General features: G+C 53.1%; 1 protein-coding gene across 5 annotated transcripts in view; it reads left to right on the top strand.

The window, feature by feature from the left end:
• Window positions 1-17641, top strand: part of RUBCN (rubicon autophagy regulator) — a 59527-nt gene that overhangs the window by 23969 nt on the left and 17917 nt on the right. For 2 of the 5 annotated variants that reach the window (XM_073359097.1, XM_073359101.1), the window contains 9 exons: window positions 523-679; window positions 2233-2796; window positions 3674-3718; window positions 7026-7121; window positions 7669-7784; window positions 10138-10339; window positions 10696-10797; window positions 12151-12225; window positions 16534-16594. In XM_073359097.1, the coding sequence (XP_073215198.1) occupies window positions 523-679; window positions 2233-2796; window positions 3674-3718; window positions 7026-7121; window positions 7669-7784; window positions 10138-10339; window positions 10696-10797; window positions 12151-12225; window positions 16534-16594 (1418 nt within the window). Of the gene's footprint in view, window positions 1-506; window positions 680-2232; window positions 2797-3673; window positions 3719-7025; window positions 7122-7668; window positions 7785-10137; window positions 10340-10695; window positions 10798-12150; window positions 12226-16533; window positions 16595-17641 lie in introns of all 5 variants that reach the window. The other 3 variants (XM_073359100.1, XM_073359098.1, XM_073359099.1) reach the window with 3 other exon arrangements.

Raw genomic sequence — 17641 nt, 5'->3', positions numbered from 1 at the left:
TGGCCTTGTGCTGGTCACTTCACCCCTTTACTAGTTTCCCCATCTGTACAACAGGGTGAACAGGTCGTCTTCCCCCCTACCCCCCCGTGTTCTCTGCAGAGAGCTTTGAGGTCTCCAGATGAGAAGTCCTGGTGACTGTTTAATAAACTGTGGCTGTGTTCTCTCTGCTGGATGGAACAGCAGGATTGATGGCTGTGTGTGCGTCAGGTCCCTCCGCTGGCCCTGGATCATCACACTGAGAGCCTGGTAGTTTCCACATGGGAGCCTGCTGCTTAATTGAGAACAATGGGCTGGTTCCCTGTTTTACTATGGCTTTTTCACCCTATCGTAGAGAGCTGGCAGCATCCCACCTGACACCAGAGCTGCAGCTGTCCTCCCCGTTTAGTAACAGGCACTCATGCTGGGCACTCCTCGTTGATTCCTCTTTGACTCAACAGTTGTGGCTTTCAGGGCTCTGAGTCCACTTCCCTTTGTCACTTAACACTGTAGCTCTGGTTTATTAACAGTGCTGCATCTGTTCAGTTTCTCAGAAGGAGTGAGGCCCCATTGCCTGTGACGAAGAGTCAAAGCCTGACAGCCCTTCCTGGTTCTGTGTGTATCCCTCCTATGGACTATACACAACACAGGTACTTCGGATCCTTCTCCAGTCTGCACCAACCAGCCTCCACCAGCATGTCAGGTAATAGGAGTGGGGGTTCTGTGTTCCTGCTGCACGTGGGAAGCTCAGAATGTGACCCACTCTCTTTTATACAGGGTCTGTTTGCAGAGTGCATAGTTCAGGATCGATCTTTTCTCAAAAGCCAGGCCCTGCAGTCCTGTAATAACATGTGCGTGTCACTCAGGCTTCCTGAGCAATCCTACTGTAAACTACGGTAGTGTTGATTGGTTATGGGATTGACTAATATTGATAACCCCTTTTAAACTCTAGTGTTAGACAAAAGTCGGAGCTCCATGGCTCCTCCAGCATTTGAAACATTAGGGCTAACACCACCAGGTGGGGTTGCATCATTGTTGGAGATCTGAGAAGCATGGAGGGAACAAGGATCTCTCAGATAGAACAGCCCAATTAACATAACTGTGCATAGATTGCAATGGTTAGCGAAAACCACGTCCAGCCCCTACATTCCCAATAACAGTCGCTTCTCCTTCTGGAAGCCTGAAGAATGGTGGAGTGTCCGGCTCCTGTGGAGGGTCAGGAAACTGACCTCCAGCCATCTGCCAGCTTATACTGATAAGAAGTTATGCATATGCCCACCAAAACTTATTAATATGCATGAGGGTTAAAACCCCTTATGTCCATCTTTGGGACTGTCACCCTAATAATACTGGGGGACTTGTCACGTGATAGGCCACTTGGATAGTTCCTCTTTCAACTTAGTAACATTTATGTCCCCTTATCACCATAGTAACATGCAGTTATCTTAAGGAAATCTCTAACAGTTCACTTTGGCTACCAAGGGTCATCTCGTGGTGTCTACTGATCTCTTCTAGTCGGGATCATCCAAACTCAGCAGTTATTATTCAGAACCTCAGCATACAAACATAGACACAAGCTCAGCACATTTATTATTAACTTACTTATGCTAATGTATCTTTATAATATGGCTAATTTATCGTAAAGCCTAATTTGGCTAAGCTAAATATCTGACAGGCCTTAGTCCATAGGTTTCTTGCATTTCAACTTTAAATCTTAAGCTGGTTTTTTTTTTGTTTTTTTTTTACCTGTTACCTAGCAGGAATTAGTCTCTTATATTCTAGTGTTTTAATAGATTAATTTATTAACGATAAGTTACGCTCCTGTGGCCACACAGAGCCCTGCCTGTCCAAGCAATTGACAATAACACACCAGGGTGTGCATATGCATGCCAGGACTTCCCAAAAGTACCACAGAATAAATGGTAGGTTTTGTGCCTGGCCCTCTTGCACCAACCAACAACAGTAAACCAGCGTTCCTGTGTGTCCCAGCCTTCCTGAGCAACCCTGCAATAACACCCCAGTGCACTGGATGGAAATTAAGCTTCAGTGAGGACATGGGCCTTGGTTTTCAGCTTCCAACACATGCCTGGGAGACCAATGGGAGTGGTGGGGAGGAAGGGATTTTTAATAAAACCAGCGATTCCTTGGCCGGGCCTTCCTGCGCTGGGTTTGTTAGTGTGTTGAGCCAAGTGCTCGTTGCCCTCATCTGGGCTGTGGTGCACTTGTGTGTGACCTCTCCCTCCTGCCTCTGTCCAGACAGGAGACCAGCAAGCTCCTCCGTGTGCAGCAGCACGAGCCCGCCTCTGGAAAATGCCCTGTACAACGTATCCCTCTTGCTGCCTGAGGACAGGTCCCCTCAGGGCCCACCTGGCCTCCCCCAGCTCAGTGTTACCTCCCCCAGAGACTCCTTCTCTTCGGTCAGCGAGATGAGCACCAGCACCGTGACCAGCCAGAGCGAGGACCCCTGGGCGGGTAGCCAGGACGACGCCCAGAGCGACGCCAACGATGGGCCGGAGTATCTGGCTATTGGGAACCTGGGGCGACCGGGCCGGGCCTGTAGCAGCCAGAGCAGCACCAGCACTAATGCCACCAACAGCAACAAGAGCAGCAGCTCCAACCTGTTCTCATCCAGCAGCTCCCAGAAGCCGGAGTCCATCTCCTCCTTGGAGGACCAGGGTGCGAGCAGCGGCAGCAGGGGGATGAGCCTCTTGCGCAGGTCCAGCTTTTCAGAGGGGCAGACATCAACCCCCCAGGGGATCCTCAAGAGAAGCCATGCACGCTCGCACTCCGATACCAACGTGGCCTCTGGGAAAACTCCTGGTAATGGTGGGGCGGCATTTAGGGAGGGATTCGGTGGGTGGGACGTTGATCTCGGGGTGAGAGTTCAGTGGGCATCACCATCGGTTTTGTGCACCGTTAAGGGGTGATATGAGCACTGGGCGAGGAGGAAGGGAACGAGCTAATTAAAGGCCTTGCAATGTTCTCTTCCAGTGGAGCCTGGGGACCTGAAGTTAGCTGCTGGACTGGCCTTGGGCGATGCCTGGAATAGGCAAGGAGGGATTGCATGTGCAGCTAGCTGGGGAAGTCCGGCCTCTGCCCTTTGGCTTATCCATTGCACAGAGAGCTCTCTGCACTCCCAGAGACGGAGAGGGAAGCCTCCTACCTCCCCCAGCAGAGCTCTGGGACCCAGCCCTGAACGTCCAGCCTGCCTTGGTGTCTAGCTTCACTTCCCTTGGTCAGCTGGCAGAAGGTGTTGGCTTACCCATCTCTCTCTGCCTCGCTAAGACTATGGTGCTAGCCTAGCCGCTTCCAGAGGGACTCCCTGAACCTTCTCTCCAGGGTCTCATTCGGACTACAAATAGGGCCTGGCTGGGGACTGGGTCCCAGAATGCAGGGACAGCCCTGTGTTGTAACGGTAGAACCCTCGTCTCGTTCAGTTGGGAGAATAGACTGGGTGCATACGTTCCCTGAACAGCTCCCCATTGTGTGGGTGAGTGCTGGGCCTTTTGGGGCCTCTGTGGGTGGGTACTGGGAGGCCAGGCTGGTTCCCAAGGGGATGCCCCTTCAGGGCTGAGGTGCTGCCTTCAGGTAGAAAATGGGGCTCCTGTCTTGGTGAGTAACCAGTCTCTCTCTCTCTCTCTCTCTGTTTTCTCTTCTTTCCGTAATGCTCTCCTCTTCCTCCTTGCTGTCTGCCCAGGAGGCCTCAGGGATATCACCATTATAATAGAAGATCCAGTGGCAGGTTTGGGAGCCAGTAGACACCCCCTCATCAGTGATCATTGCACTGAGTTCAGGATTTCCATTATCACATTGGTGTCAACTTAGAAAAGCCTCTCCTTCCCCAAGTCGCTGATGGCTCCTTCCCCTCTCCTTCTCCAAGTCACTTTGAGGGAGCCCCAGGTTTATGCATGAGACCTAAATGAGGATCCCTGCTTGGTTTGAGGCCAACAACATGCTGGACCAGGAATTGCCCCTGGCTTCCCTGCATGGCACTGTGTGGCGTTTTCCGATAAGCCCCTGGATTGGCTCCTATCCTCTCCCCTTCGCTTTGGAAACCAGGCTAGATCGTACGCCTTGTGCGGGGCTAAGAGGTAGGGAGGGATGGCCCATACTGCTGAATAGCGTCCAGTGGAAGGATATCGGATTAGCCGAGCTGGGAGCAGCATTTCCCGGGGACGTGGTGCTCTCAGTACCAAGCACTCTGCTTACAGCTGTGGTGTAGTGCTCAGATCAGACACTTGAGTTCTATTCTGGGCTCGGATTTGCTGCATGAACTAGGAAAAGTTGTTTTATGACCTGACTTACACAGAGTTGCAGGTGCTCAGTATCTCGGCAAACCAGGCCACTCACCTGTATGCTTCGGGTCGCCTTCCCCTCCGTAAAATGGGGATAATTCCTTCTGGGACATAGGAAGGCTTGAACCGTTAATGTTTACAAAGCCCTGTGAGTTCCTTGGCTAGAAATACTGAGGATAGTATCCGAGCAGTCTGCAAAGGTGTCCCAGGTGGGGCGTACTGGCAGATGCACCAGGCCGGGCCAGCTGTTCCCACGGAATCTCTGCAAGATTCTGTCCCCTCCCAACTTTGCTTGCTGCACCTCTTGCTCTCCATGGAGCTGGCAGGTTAAGGTGCCTGGCTGCTGTGGGCTCTCAGAAGACCTGCCTCAGCTTGCTGTTTAGTGGCGCTGCTTGTAGCGGGGTGGACACCGGCTTGGGCCCAGAGTGGTTTAAGACAGCCCTGGGAGAGGGCTGGGGCAGGGGAAGAGCTGGGCTGATTGGCAGAGCAGCTGCAGCTGGGGGCCACGCCCCAAACAGACCCAGCAGGCCTTATAAAAGCCAGGGAAGCCAGGAGCAGAAGAGCACTCTCTCTCTAGCTCTGAGAGGGAGGGACCTGGCTGCAGAGACCTGAATAGAGGACCTAGTTTGGAGCAGGGCTAGGGAAAGGCCAAGGGAGCCGGGGAGCTCTGGCCTAGGAAAGCCCCAGGCTGCAGGCCTGGGAAGGTCTATTAGGTACGGGGGTTGCAAGGGGCAGCCACGGGTAGGCAGAGGCAGCAGGTCCAAACCCAACCTTGCCTGTGATGAGTGGCTCATACTGCAGTCTGCCCCAGGGCGCGGGGTCTAGCTGGTGACTGGCAGGAGCCTATGACTGAGGCGAGGTAGGGATAGTGGGTGGGGGGTTCCCCTGGGAGGGGAGGACCCAGAACTGTGGGGTACTGCCAGGGGGCAGCACCCAGTGAAAGGGGCACCAGGGTCCTGGGAGGGACACGGGAGCCAGCAGCAAGGCGAGACACTGGCCTGAAGAGGGCGCTCCGGAGGCTGGTGAGCTAATTCCCAGAGATGAACCAGCAGGAGGCGCCACCGGTGAGTCGGCGTCCAGTTACGCTGCTGCTGCTCCGAGAACTGGCAGCCCCCCTTGGGTTTGGAGATCGGTTCCATGCACTGGGCCAGGCAGTGGCCCTGAGGCTGTTTCTGTGCCAGTTTTTGGAGGTTCTTTGCTCTGTGGCAGATGAGTTCTTGGAACCTTGTGCTTGAGCAGGGGTGGTCTGCTGAGTTCTCGGGATCTGCAATGAGATGTGGAGCTTCTTCCCCGAGAGCACTGGTTCAAACCCCATCCAGGTCAGGTCTGATCACCTGAAAGCTGTTTTGTGGCCTCAGGGAAATGATTTGGTCTCAGCCCAGTTCCTGGCAGCTACTTCCCAGCTGGCGCCGATCAGTCTCTGGAGACTGAGCTCCCTCACACCAGGGGTTAAAGTGTGCTTACCGGGCAGCATGTGGGGGAGCTTGCCCAGCAGCTGCTTGTGCGGCAGTGCGAGCTGCTCTGCTGGTTGAGTTGACACCAGTGGTCCCTTCCGTGTTCCCAGTGCCTGGAGCTATTGCATGTTCCACATCACACATGTCAGTCCCATTGCTCTCCCCTGTTCCCTTGTGTGTGTTCAGTCATCATTTTCATGCCAGCAACAGCCGAGGGCTTCCGTTCTGAGATCAATCAGTCCTCAAGTCATTTGGTCTCTGCAGCAGCCCATCCAATCCCAGGGGCTGGCTCATGGTGCTGCAGCCTCCCACAGGTGTTCACGTCTGATTAGGCTGGCTAGAGGCAATCCCTCAAAGAGCTCTGCCCCTGTGAGGACGTGAATTGCTTCACATGTGTGTGCGGAGGGTGGGGCGCCGGGTGCACCACGTGTAGGTCACCTTCACATCCCTTCCCTGCTCTGCCAAGTGCAGCGGTCGGAGTCCTTAAGCCCTGGCTGCTGCAAAGTCAGGGACTCCAATGTGCATGGAAGACTCCATTCTCCCCAGCTATAATCAGAGGCTAGAGGGAGTTGGAGATCACCTCCTTCTGCTGATTTCCCCCCCCCCCCCCCAACGTTGTCCTAGGCATCCTCCAGGACTGCAGAGTCCCCAGGATCCCATTGCTCTTACCCTGGTCACTCGCCCTGTGGCCCAGCAGGACCATCTGGGGGTACCTCTCTGTCAGAGGGAGTGCTGCTGAAGGCTGGGAGGCGCAGTGTGCTCCAAACAGGCTCAGTTAATTTCCCAGCCCTGCCACCACAGGTGCAAGAGAGCAGGGCATCCTTTGTAGTTCTGCCCCTGTCCCCTGCCACATTAGCTGGCGGAACAAATGAACTCTGCACTTCCCAGGCTCTTGCACGCTGTCCCATTGACCCTCTCTGGCGGCCCTGTTGCGTGCTGGAGGAGCTGCCGATCCAAGGGAGGAGCAGCTCTTGGAGATGAATCCTGCCAAGCTGGTAATTGCTGCCTGTGGGTCTGCCAATTTGCATTTTAGCTGCCTGAAGTCCCTCGCCCCAGGACTGCCCCCTCCTGGAACTGACCTGGATACAGCATAGCTCTGTGCCCCCTTTCTCCCTGGAGACCAGCTGACTTAACTCTTTTCTCCCCACTTTTATTCCTTTTCTATTTTATATTTTTTTTATGGTATGTTCTTGTGACGTCCCATTTGCTCCCTTCCACTGTGTCCCGGGGGGCTGGGGTTAATCACCCGGATGGACCCTTCTGCTATTGACGAGCATCTTTGCTCTTGTCTCTCTTAAAGAATCCCAGGGTGACGCCTCAAGGATGATGGGTCATGTCTCTGGTTCCACCCAGAGCAGCGAAGTGAGCACACCCAGCTCCCTCTACATGGAGTACGGTGAGTTGAGCAGGGGGTGAGCAGAAAGGGTTAACCACCAATACGGCTGGGTTCGGGTGCTCAGTCCTTGTACGTTTGCGGGACAGCTTTTGACTGTGCACACGTGGGGATTTGCTCACGAGCGTGGTGTCTTGTGCGTGAGGCCAGTGCTCTGAAATCTCTGCGTCTCTCTAAATCTAAGAGTGGCTGGTAGGGGCTGGGGAGGAGAGTTGAGTGGCCCAAGGTAAGCAGCTGTGATCTCTCACTAGTAGGGATTAGGATGAGACTTTGGGATCAGCTGTCCCTCCGCAATCTGCCTACTGTGGGGATCTTGCCCCTTCCTCTGAATACTCTGAGGGTGGTCACTCTCGGGGGCTGGATGCTCGACTGGCTCCAGCCACGCGTCATCTAGTCTGGCAGTACCTGTGTTAAGGCCAGTATGACGCCCCATGTCCCTGGGCTCCCTGGGGCCATGTAATGGAATCGTGCCTGCTCTGATCTCTGACTCTTTAGCATTGTGGGTTTGCAAAATGCCCCTGCTTCATTTTCTTCTCTTTTGCTTTCCTAGATGCTGGCCAGTACCTGAGTTCGGGGGAAGGGATGTTCCGAAGACCCTCGGAAGGACAGTCCCTAATCAGTTACCTGTCTGAGCAGGACTTCGGCAGCTGTGCAGACCTGGAGAAGGTAGGAGATAGCAGGGGAGTGATGCAGGGGGATATGTGTTCCTTGGTTGCTGGGTCAGTGACTCCGGTTCCACTGGCTAGCAGCCCTACCGAAAAGCCAATGTTAGTGCCGTAGCATTTCCAGCCTTAGAGCTGCGCAGAGAACTCGCCGGTCTACTTTCACACTTCAGTTTGCTCTTTGGTGTTGATCGCTCGGGGCTACCGTGCAGCGTGAGCTTATCGCAGCTTGCTGGGGCTCCCTCCGCTGCTGTCTTCCCTGAAGTCAGTCCGCTGTTTGCTCCAACCTTAGGCAGTTGGGAAGTGGTGGGGTTCAGGTGTAAGGATCACAGAGCGTTTTACCCTCCGAGTGCAGGTAAGGAACAGTGACGCTCCTCTCTATAAGCCCCATAATGTTCCCTGGCTGATGTGATCCTCTGCTGTTTAACTGTGCAGAGCCACAATCTGCAACTAGTGTTGAGTTGGGAAAAACCAAAGCCAGCTGCTCTCTTTGGGTGCTGTGTGACCCGCAGATGGTGGAACTTTGGAGAGTGGGGCTGTCACAGTGGCAGGGCTAGCTGCATCTCTATCCCCTTTCTCATTCCTGAGTGCACCCAGCTTCCGTCATGGGCCTCTAGCCCTCTCGCCTGTCCCAGGGAGGAATCCCCCTCTTAGACTGGGACTCGCTCACAGGGCCCTGCATATACCAACTGCCCTGAAGGCCCAGCTGGGTTTCACGCTCTTGCCTTTCTTTGTGCTGGGCACCTGTGACCATGAGAGTGACCCCAGCCTCCTTAAGACCAAGTGTTTTTTCTTAGTTGGAATACAACATGAGAGACAGAGAAAAGGATTTAAAAATACCCGACACACATCTGTCACCCCTAACGTCCTACCATCCTGTAATGGCGACCCAGGCAGGCCTAGCTTCTTCAGACACCCTTCCAGCTTCATGTGTCCGAGTGTGTCTCGGTCTGGATTTTCCCTTTGCCCCCGAGAGAGTCCTTTGAAAGCCAGTCAGGACTCTTTGTTCTCCAGTAGGCTTCTCTCTGCGTTGGTGGGCTTGGGTCCCCAGTCAGACCGCTCCCATGAGCTATGGGGGTCGAGCCAGAGTTGTCAGAGAGAATAGTTCTGGCATCATCCCTCAAGAACTCTGAAGTGGGGTCTGATAGGTGACCATCTTGAGCTGTCTCCTTCCTGTCTGGATCCAGCCGGGCTCCTAGCACAGTGGTTCTCAAGAGTATTGGATCGCGCCCCCGCCTTCTTTGTGTGTGTAATAGTTTACCCCCCCCGCCCGGCACACCAGTACATATACCAATTAAAAAAAAAAAAATCAACATGCAGCTCTCAGTAAATATTACGAACAGCGAGGCATTGATTGAAACCGCGCCAGTGATTCACTGTGAGAGGAGCAAAAGCAAAGCTGATTGAGATCGATGGTCACAATTAAATACATGCACCGTACAGTCAGCCGCGACTTGTATAATGCTGTGCAAGCGTAACCGAAATCCGTCCAAATGCATCGTGCCATCCAGAATCAAATGCATGGCACCATCTGAGGACCTGACCTGTCTGGAGGAATCCACTTTGCTAGTTATTTGTTGCTGTGGGTAAAATGTTCAGAGTAAGGTGTTTTGGGGGTTTTTTTTTTTGGTCCCCTAAAGCTTCTCACGCTCCCCCAAAATACATTCCGTGCCCCCAGAGCGGGGCCTGCCCCCCAGTTTGAGAACCTCTGTCCTAGTAAGAAGCACTCAGAAAACACCAGGTGAAGGCAGAGTATTACAACAGGGCACTCCATGTGCACAGGGCTATGGACTCAAGAAGGCTTCTGGCCTGACTGGAGGGGATGGATTCCTTGGGTTCATTAGGAAGTGAAGTCAGAGGTGCCAACTTTCCAATGTGCTTGTGGGGTGCTCAACCCCTGGCTCTGCCCCAGGTCCCGCCCCCAATACACCCCTTCCCCCAATGCCCCGCCCTACCTCTTCCTGCCCTCTCCCTCCTCCAAGTGCGCCATGCCCTTGCTCCTCCCCCCTCGCGACTCCTGCATGCCATGAAACAGCTGATCGCGGTGGGCAGGAGGCACTGGGAGGGGGGGGGAGGCGCTAATTGGTGGGGCCCGCCGGAGGTGCTGGGGGGCTGTTAGGGGGGCTCCCGGTGGGTGCTCAGCATCCACTATATTTTCCTCCCATGGGTGCTCCAACCCTGGAGCATCCATGGAGTCGGCGCCTATTAGAGAAGTCTTCCTCTACTGTGGGAAATCCCAGATAGCCTTCTCTACAGGTAGGTTCTCTACTGTGGGGTGTAGGGGATGTTGTAATGCTGCATTGCGGAGAACCTCAACTTCCCGGCTCTCTTGCAATGGTTTGGCCTCTGCCTACCAGGAAAACGCTCACTTCAGCATCTCTGAATCACTGATCGCTGCCATCGAGCTGATGAAATGCAATGTGATGAACCGGCGGCTGGAGGAGGAGGAAGAGGAGAGTGATAAGGAGATCCAGGAGCTCAAGCAGAAGATTCGCATCCGGCGCCAGCAGATCCGCAAGAAACACGTGCTCCCTGCCTACCGGGAGGTGGGCTCAGACAGTGAGTGCTGCTTTGGGGGCCAGGCTGGGGAGAGCAGGGGCTCGTTACACCATCGCAGGGACAGACAGGAATCAGGCACCAGGGGGCTGTGAGAATTCACATTACACTAGCTCTGAATAGATGGTGACTCTAGTGTGGAGGGCTTGCTGTCACTGGGTCTGTCTGGGTATTTATCATGTACACACCATGGTGGTGTCAAAGTGTAGGACATAGCTTAATTCTGGGTCCGTGCTGGCACCCCCGTCACCCAGCACTACCCGCCCTAGCCAACTCCTCTGTCAGTCCTCAGTGTCGCACTTAAATTACCTCTGCTGACTTTGGGGCTCTTTCAGACCTTCTGCCTTTTACCCCTCCAGGCTTCGTGGCTACAGACAGCGAGTCCCAGTTCAGCTCCCGTGACTCCATGTGGCTGTCTGACTCAGGCTCAGCGGAGGACGTGGAGGAGTACGAGATAAGAGGTAAGATGGGGCAGCTGTACCAGATGGAGATTTGGGGCCAATCTCCTCCTTGGGGTAACTGTGCTGAAGTCAGTGGGGAGGAGCACGTCCCTTTGCATTTAGAGATTGCCATTCTCGAGTAACGCTGAACTGTGAGTTGAGCTGGGACCCCAGATTCCACCCCTGGACTGCAGTAAACTGATTCCCTTTGGGTAGGTGGGCTTGTGCGCACATAAAGGCTGAAGGATTTGCCTCTGGGAGCTCTATTAGCGTCTTAACAAGCCCCTCGTTTGCTGTGTCGCTGGCTTCCTATGAGAGATCCCTTTCATGGGTAAAATCCTCCGGGCTGGGAACGGTCAGGCTGAGGTTGGGGAGCTAAAGGATTTGAATGCCCACCTGCGCTGTCCTGCTCTTCCCACTCGACCCAGCCACGGACTGGACGAGTCAGTCTGGGGACTGTCTGCTACCGTTCTTAAACTCCGTCTTTCTGTAGCAGGGGCAATGGGCTGTGTACAGACCCTGACCTCCAAGGTACTTTGCCCACACACAGTCAGGCTGGCTCCCATGGCCCAGAGTGCTCCCTGCAGGACACAGGCGCCGACTTCCCCTCTAGCTGGGGGGTGTTCGACCCCGCCCTCCCCCCAACCCCACTCACTGCCCCCACTCCACCCCTTCCCCCAAGTCGCTGCCGCTGCTCTGCCCTGTCCCGCCTTTTCCCTGCCTCCTCCCCTGAGTGCGCCCCGTCCCCACTCCTCCCCCTCCCTCCCGGAGATTCCTACACACCGCAAAACAGCTGTTGGCGGCGGGGAGGAGTTGTTTCGCGGGCCGCCAGCAGGTGAGAGGCACTGGGAGGTGGGGGGAGCTTGGCTGCCGGTGGGTGCTGCTGAGCAGCACAATTTTTCTCTCCATGGGTGTTCCAGGGCTGGAGCACCCACAGTCAGTGCCTATTCTGCAGGAGAGCTGGCCTTGAACCCTGTCCCTCACCTCCCTCCTGCACTGGTCAGGATAGACACTCCTTGTTGCTCAGCAGTGCCCCTTCTGGCTGACTTTAAAGGTGCATTAACCAAGCACTCTCCAGTCTTCACCTGGGACAATGGTGGATGGACTGGGAGGTTCAAAGACCCCTGCGATGGACACCCTCCATCTTCCTGCTCCTCTCTTCATGGGTGTGGATAGCATAACCCCGGTTTGGCCCCCTGCAGCTCAGAGGTTTGACTTGATATTGCAGTCCGAGGAGGGTGTTTGAATGCTGTCCCTGGATGTCTCCCAAAGGGTGCCAGCAGGCTCTGCTCTCTTGTCTCTGTGTTGATACCCTTTTTCTATGGCCGGGCCGAGCACTGAAGCGAAATGTTTTGTCATCACCATATTATGCAGATGGTAACGATGGATCTAACCTGATTCAAATGTCCAAGAACGGCCTGTCCGTGTCAATGGCTTCCTTGTTTTCAGGTAGTAGCCCAGAGCGCACTGCGCCGCGTGCGTGTCTGTGTGTGTGTGCGCTTGTCCGTGGGCCTCGCCTGGGCCCGTCATGGGCCCACAGGGCGAACAGAGGCTCAAAAGCTGCGGCTAAAACTGAGTTCACGCTGCAACAAGCCGGTAGGCTGCAGCCCGGACACCAAACCACCAGCCCCCAGCTCAATCCACCAGCTACTGTGCTTTTGCTATTTCCCGTCCCAGGGCTCTGTACAGGTGGCTGGCTCCTTGTCAGCTGCTCTCTAGAATTTCTCTGCACGCTCTCCATGCAGGGGCCTCTGGGAACAATCAATAATGTCATCTGAGCGGGAAAGGGAAAGGAGCTGGCGATGCATGTAGTGGATGGCAGACAAGTGGGAAAAATGTAGCAAAGGTCTCAGTTGCTTGGCTGCTTGCCCAGGCTCTGTGTTGCCACCTTACGATGTACCTAGAACATCAACAGAGGTGTGTCTGGCCTGGCAAGTGAAACAGCAGAGCAGTGGTTCAGTTTAAAAGTGCTGCAGCCATTAAAGGTAAAGCACTGGCCACATAACTACTGTAACCCGAGAGAGGAGACTAGAACACTCTACTGCATAGAGACTAGCTGTCCTTTAAAATGTAGCTTCCCTACAGCTCCCAGCCCGCTGCGATTCCAAGACAATAGCTCTGTTGATCAGAGGTGTTAAAAGCCTTCTCTAGGGACGCAGGCGCCAAGGCGCCAGACTCTTCATGCGCTGGGGCCTTGCTTTTAAAGTGACGGTACTATCCCAAGAGCTTTTCTCCGCCAATGTAGCACTAGTGAAAGGCTGACACCCTCTGTAGCCTTGAACTGTGGTATGCAACCTATCATTTAAATCCGCTTCTGTACCAGATGACTGGAGAATAGCTAATGTGACGCCAGTTTTTTAAAAAGGCTCCAGAGGTGATCCTGGCAATTACAGGCCGGTAAGCCTGACTTCAGTACCAGGAAAACTGGTTGAAACTATAGTAAAGAACTTAATTGTCAGACACAGATGAACATGATTTGTTGGGGAAGAGTCAACATGGCTTTTGTAAAGGGAAATCATGCCTCACCAATCTACTAGAATACTTTGGGGGTGTCAAAAAGCATGTGGACAAGGGGGATCCAGTGTGTATAGCGTACTTAGATCTTCAGAAAGTCTTTGACAAGGTCCCTCACCAAAGGCTCTTAAGCAAAGTAAGCAGTCCTGGGATAAGAGGGAAGGTTCTCTCGTGGATTGGTAACTGGTTAAAAGATAGGAAACAAAGGATAGGAATAAATGGTCTGTTTTCAGAATGGAGAGAGGTAAATAGTAGTGTCCCCCAGGGGTCTGTACTGGGTTCAGTACTATTCAACGTATTCATAAATGATTTGGAAAAAGGGGTAAACAGTGAGGTGGCAAAATTTGCAGATGATACAAAACTACCAAGAAAGTTAAGTCCAAAGCAGACTGTGAAGAGCTACAAAAGGATCTCACAAAACTGGGTGACTGGGCAACAAAATGGCAGATGAAATTCAATGTTGATAAATGCAAAGTAATGCACATTGGAAAGCATAATCCCAACTACACGTATAAAATGATGGGGTCTAAATTAGCTGTTACCACTCGAGAGAGATCTTGGAGTCATTATGGATAGTTCTCTGAAAACATCCACTCAATGTGCAGCAGCAGTCAAAAAAGGTGAACAGAATGCTGGGACTCATTAAGAAAGGGATAGAATCATTAAGAAAGGGATATTGTCTCTCTGTAAATCCATACTATTCCCACATCTTGAACACTGCATGCAGATTTGGTCGCCCCATCTCAAAAAAGAGGCATTTTGGGTGGCAGTGTCCAAAGCATGTCATATTTGAATAGGAAACACCTAGGTTGGAAGATACCGTATTTGGAGTGGGGAGAGAGGGCAGAGGGGTCCTAGTTCTGGCACCTCAGCCTGCTGGGGAGGTGGGGTTCAGATTTGAATCCTCCCGCGAGATGCCTGCTGAACGCTGCTCACCCTCGCTGCATGTGCTCGCCCTACAATGCTCAGACAATGCTGAATGTGTGCGCCCCCTGTTTGCTTGGGTCTGTTTTAGCCTGGGATCTCTGAGCCATTCCATAAGGACCGAGAGAGGCTGGTTTCCTCTCCCATTCGGGCAGCAATTTTGCTGTGTGGGGAGGCCACTTCCTCTCTCTCTGTAGCTGCAAACCTTCGGTTGTACCAGGTTGTAGATAACATGGGTTTCCTAGTCCTGAGTGCACCTGCTGCTTGCAGCGGGTATCAGACTGGTAACTGCCTGGTGCTAAAGGTCTGACTCCCACTTATGGCTAATCCTCTATCCCGGACTCTCTGTTGACTCAAGTCCAGAAAGATACTTGAAGGAGACACTTACGATTTAGCCCAGCATTTAACACCTCTTGAGATGCACTCCTGTTTCTTAGGTTGTGAGTATTTGTGATCAGGGCCTTTGTTGTCGTACCCTCTGGTTATACAAACAACTGTCCTGATCCTTTGGAAAGCCTCACACCCTTTCCCTTCCCAAGGACTGTCCCATGGAGAATCCCACCTTCCCTGCTGAAAAGATTCCAGTGCTGGTCACTCTTGAGTTTCCCTACCAGGATGTGCTGCCCCTCTGCTGTGCCTCCCTGCTCCCTCCTTCAGAGCTGGGACTGAAACTGACGAGTCCGGCAGCAATCAGCAAGCAGCTCCCATATTTCAGTATCCAGCCTAATGGGGGAAGAGGAGTTGAGAGCCGAACCAACAACTACACACCCATTAACCAGACCCAGCTGCCTCTCTAGGTCTCCTCTTACCCTCCTCGATGGGGTCCCTATGGATTTTGCGGGTTGGCCTCTTTCCTGCCTTGATCTATGATATTTTCTCCCCTTTTCTGTAAATTCTTTGGTGTTAAAACTCAAGTTTCCACCCATAGGGCAGTCCAAGCCTCCCTAGCCAAGTCATGCCTCATGCGGCTCGTGGGCTTGGCAGGACAATACAGACAGGAGATGCAGAAGTCAACATTGTTTTTAAGGCTGACTTGGGTTTCCAGGGATAACGGGACCAAATCCAGTCTGGGTGTAAGCAGGATTATTCTCATGACTGGTGGGAATCGTACCCATTTACCTTAGGGCTGAATTTGATCTTTAGTGTCAAGATGTTTCACCAGCCCCCTTCTTGGGGCTGGGGGCAAACCCCAGAGGAGTTCTGCTGCATTCACTTCCCAGTTCAGTGTAACCCCGCAAAGCTGCGAAAGCAAGGAGACTGAATTGCTGAGTGGCTGTGTCGGGAGAGACACTGCGTCTAGTGACCACGTTCCACCATGTTTAAACACTGTTGTATGGTGGCAGCCAGACCAGCTCCTAGAATTCTTTGAGCACGTGAACTGAACCTTGAATAAAAGAGAACCGTGGTCATCATTATTATGGGCTCTCAGCTCGTCTTTGACAAAGTCCCTCACTAGAGAAGGTCCGGGGATGAGCAGCGAAATGCCACCATAGATCAGGACTGGCATATGGACAGATAGCAAAAAGTAGGGATAAGTGGTCAACTGTTATCCTGGCCAAGGGTTAGCTGTGGTGTAGCCCAGCCCAGCTATGGGTCCATGGTCAGTATTTATTAGAAATCTGGAAGAGGGCAGTGTGAGCAGTGTGGTAGCAATATGCACAGATGCTACACCTGGATTTAAGTTCCTCCCCTGTAGGGAGGAAACTGATCCTTCTTTGTGGCCTGTTTGATCCTGGGTGCCTCAGCAGAGGGTGGCCAGCAAGGCTGCTGACCACTGCCACGTGGTTCTTTTGACATTGACCTGTGTCCACTGGGAGATGAACTCAGGCCTCCAACTCACGCCAATGGGCTGCTGACAAGCCATCGGCGTACAATCCGGGCTGGATTTGAACCAGAACAATAGCAGTGAATGGCCTGTGTCCCATCGCCAGTCCCTTGCAGTGTTAATGCTGTTCAAAAAACCTAATAAGCTACTAAATTTCATAACTAACCCCAGTGTCCTGCCCTTCTAGCCCCAAGTTTGTATGTGTGTGGATTTCTCTAAGTTCTGTAATCGCTGGTAGCTAGTGTGTGCCCTGTACAGACCGTAACATTTCCACTCTAACCCCACTGTAGTTTCATCTCACAGCCACAGGTTCTTCTCTCTCCCCAGTAGATTGACCAGGTGACTTTCTAGCTGCTGCTTATTGTCCCTGGTAGAAATAGGTGCTGTAGCTCACATGCTTTTACAACCGTGTGATGGTTTTTAATGCAAAACTACTTAGCCTTTGTTTAAAATAGGAGTAACTCTCTGCTCCGCCCTCTCTGTTCTTGATGCAGATGCGGACATCAGGCGGGATGCAGCGTCTAGCAGGAAGTCTTTCCTCTCCTCGGAATCCATGTACGTCCCATCCATTCCCGTCCATCTCCCCCCCCCCCCCAGAGTGTGAGCCTTTGATCCTCGCCTGGGCTCAGTATGCTCAGCTTTGGGGACAGTCCTGTGGGGAAGCTGGGCAAATGGAAACTTAAGTTGAATGCTGAGGGGTTTGGGAATCCCTGCATGAGGGACCGATCCTGCATGGGTTGGGCATGAATTAGATTCTACACGAATAGGCCTCTTCTGCCACTGACTCCTCTATAAGCTAATGGTTAGCGGAAGGAGAAGGGGCTGGGAACAGGAACCACAGTGAATTAGGAAAGCAGCCCAAGGTGATGGGGACACATACATTCCCCACCAGGCTCCCAGTCAGACCTGAGATTCATCCCAATCTCCCACCACACCATTCCTGTCGTCTTACTTGAAGTCCTGTGTTGCAGTCACCATCCTTACAACTAGGAGCTGGACAGGACTCCCCATCAATGCTACTCCTAAACTGGCCAGAGGAGGCACTATTGAGTGGCTGAAGGCATTCCTCCTCCCTAGGAGACTGAGCAATCTGCTGCCTCATTACTATTCCCAGCTGAGGTGGAGGATGGGTCATCACAGTCCCTTGGAAATCTCTTTGGTCTGTTAATCTCTGGCAGCTTTCCAGAGGGCTGGTGGCAGGGCCACCTCTGACTGTCAGATGCCAAGTAAAACTAGGCCCTGCTGGCAAAGATCACGTCACTTTATACTGTGTGTTCTCCCATGTCTTGTCCGGATTCCAACTTCGTTCGTTCCATTCCACCTCCCAACTCCCCTGCAGTTTCTTTGATGCCCTGTCCCAAATTGCTGGGCCCTGTGTGCGTCCCACCCCAGAGGTAGCAGCGTGGGACAAGTGATTCCTGTATGTAGTTTGAGACAATATCTTCCAAGAGGAGTCGTCATTGTTAGTGCAGACTCTCACAAGTGGGGCTGGGAGGGTCACCAGTCAGAAGACCCAGGCTTTGATCTCCTTTGCACCCTGGCTGGGGGTGGGGGGTTATGCCCCGTCTGTTGTGGTGCTGATCGTTCTCTCTTGCTGTGCAG

The sequence above is a fragment of the Lepidochelys kempii genome, chromosome 9 (genome assembly GCF_965140265.1).
Source record: "Lepidochelys kempii isolate rLepKem1 chromosome 9, rLepKem1.hap2, whole genome shotgun sequence".
Lineage (NCBI taxonomy): Eukaryota > Metazoa > Chordata > Testudines > Cheloniidae > Lepidochelys > Lepidochelys kempii.
This window is presented reverse-complemented; position numbering and strand designations above follow the sequence as displayed.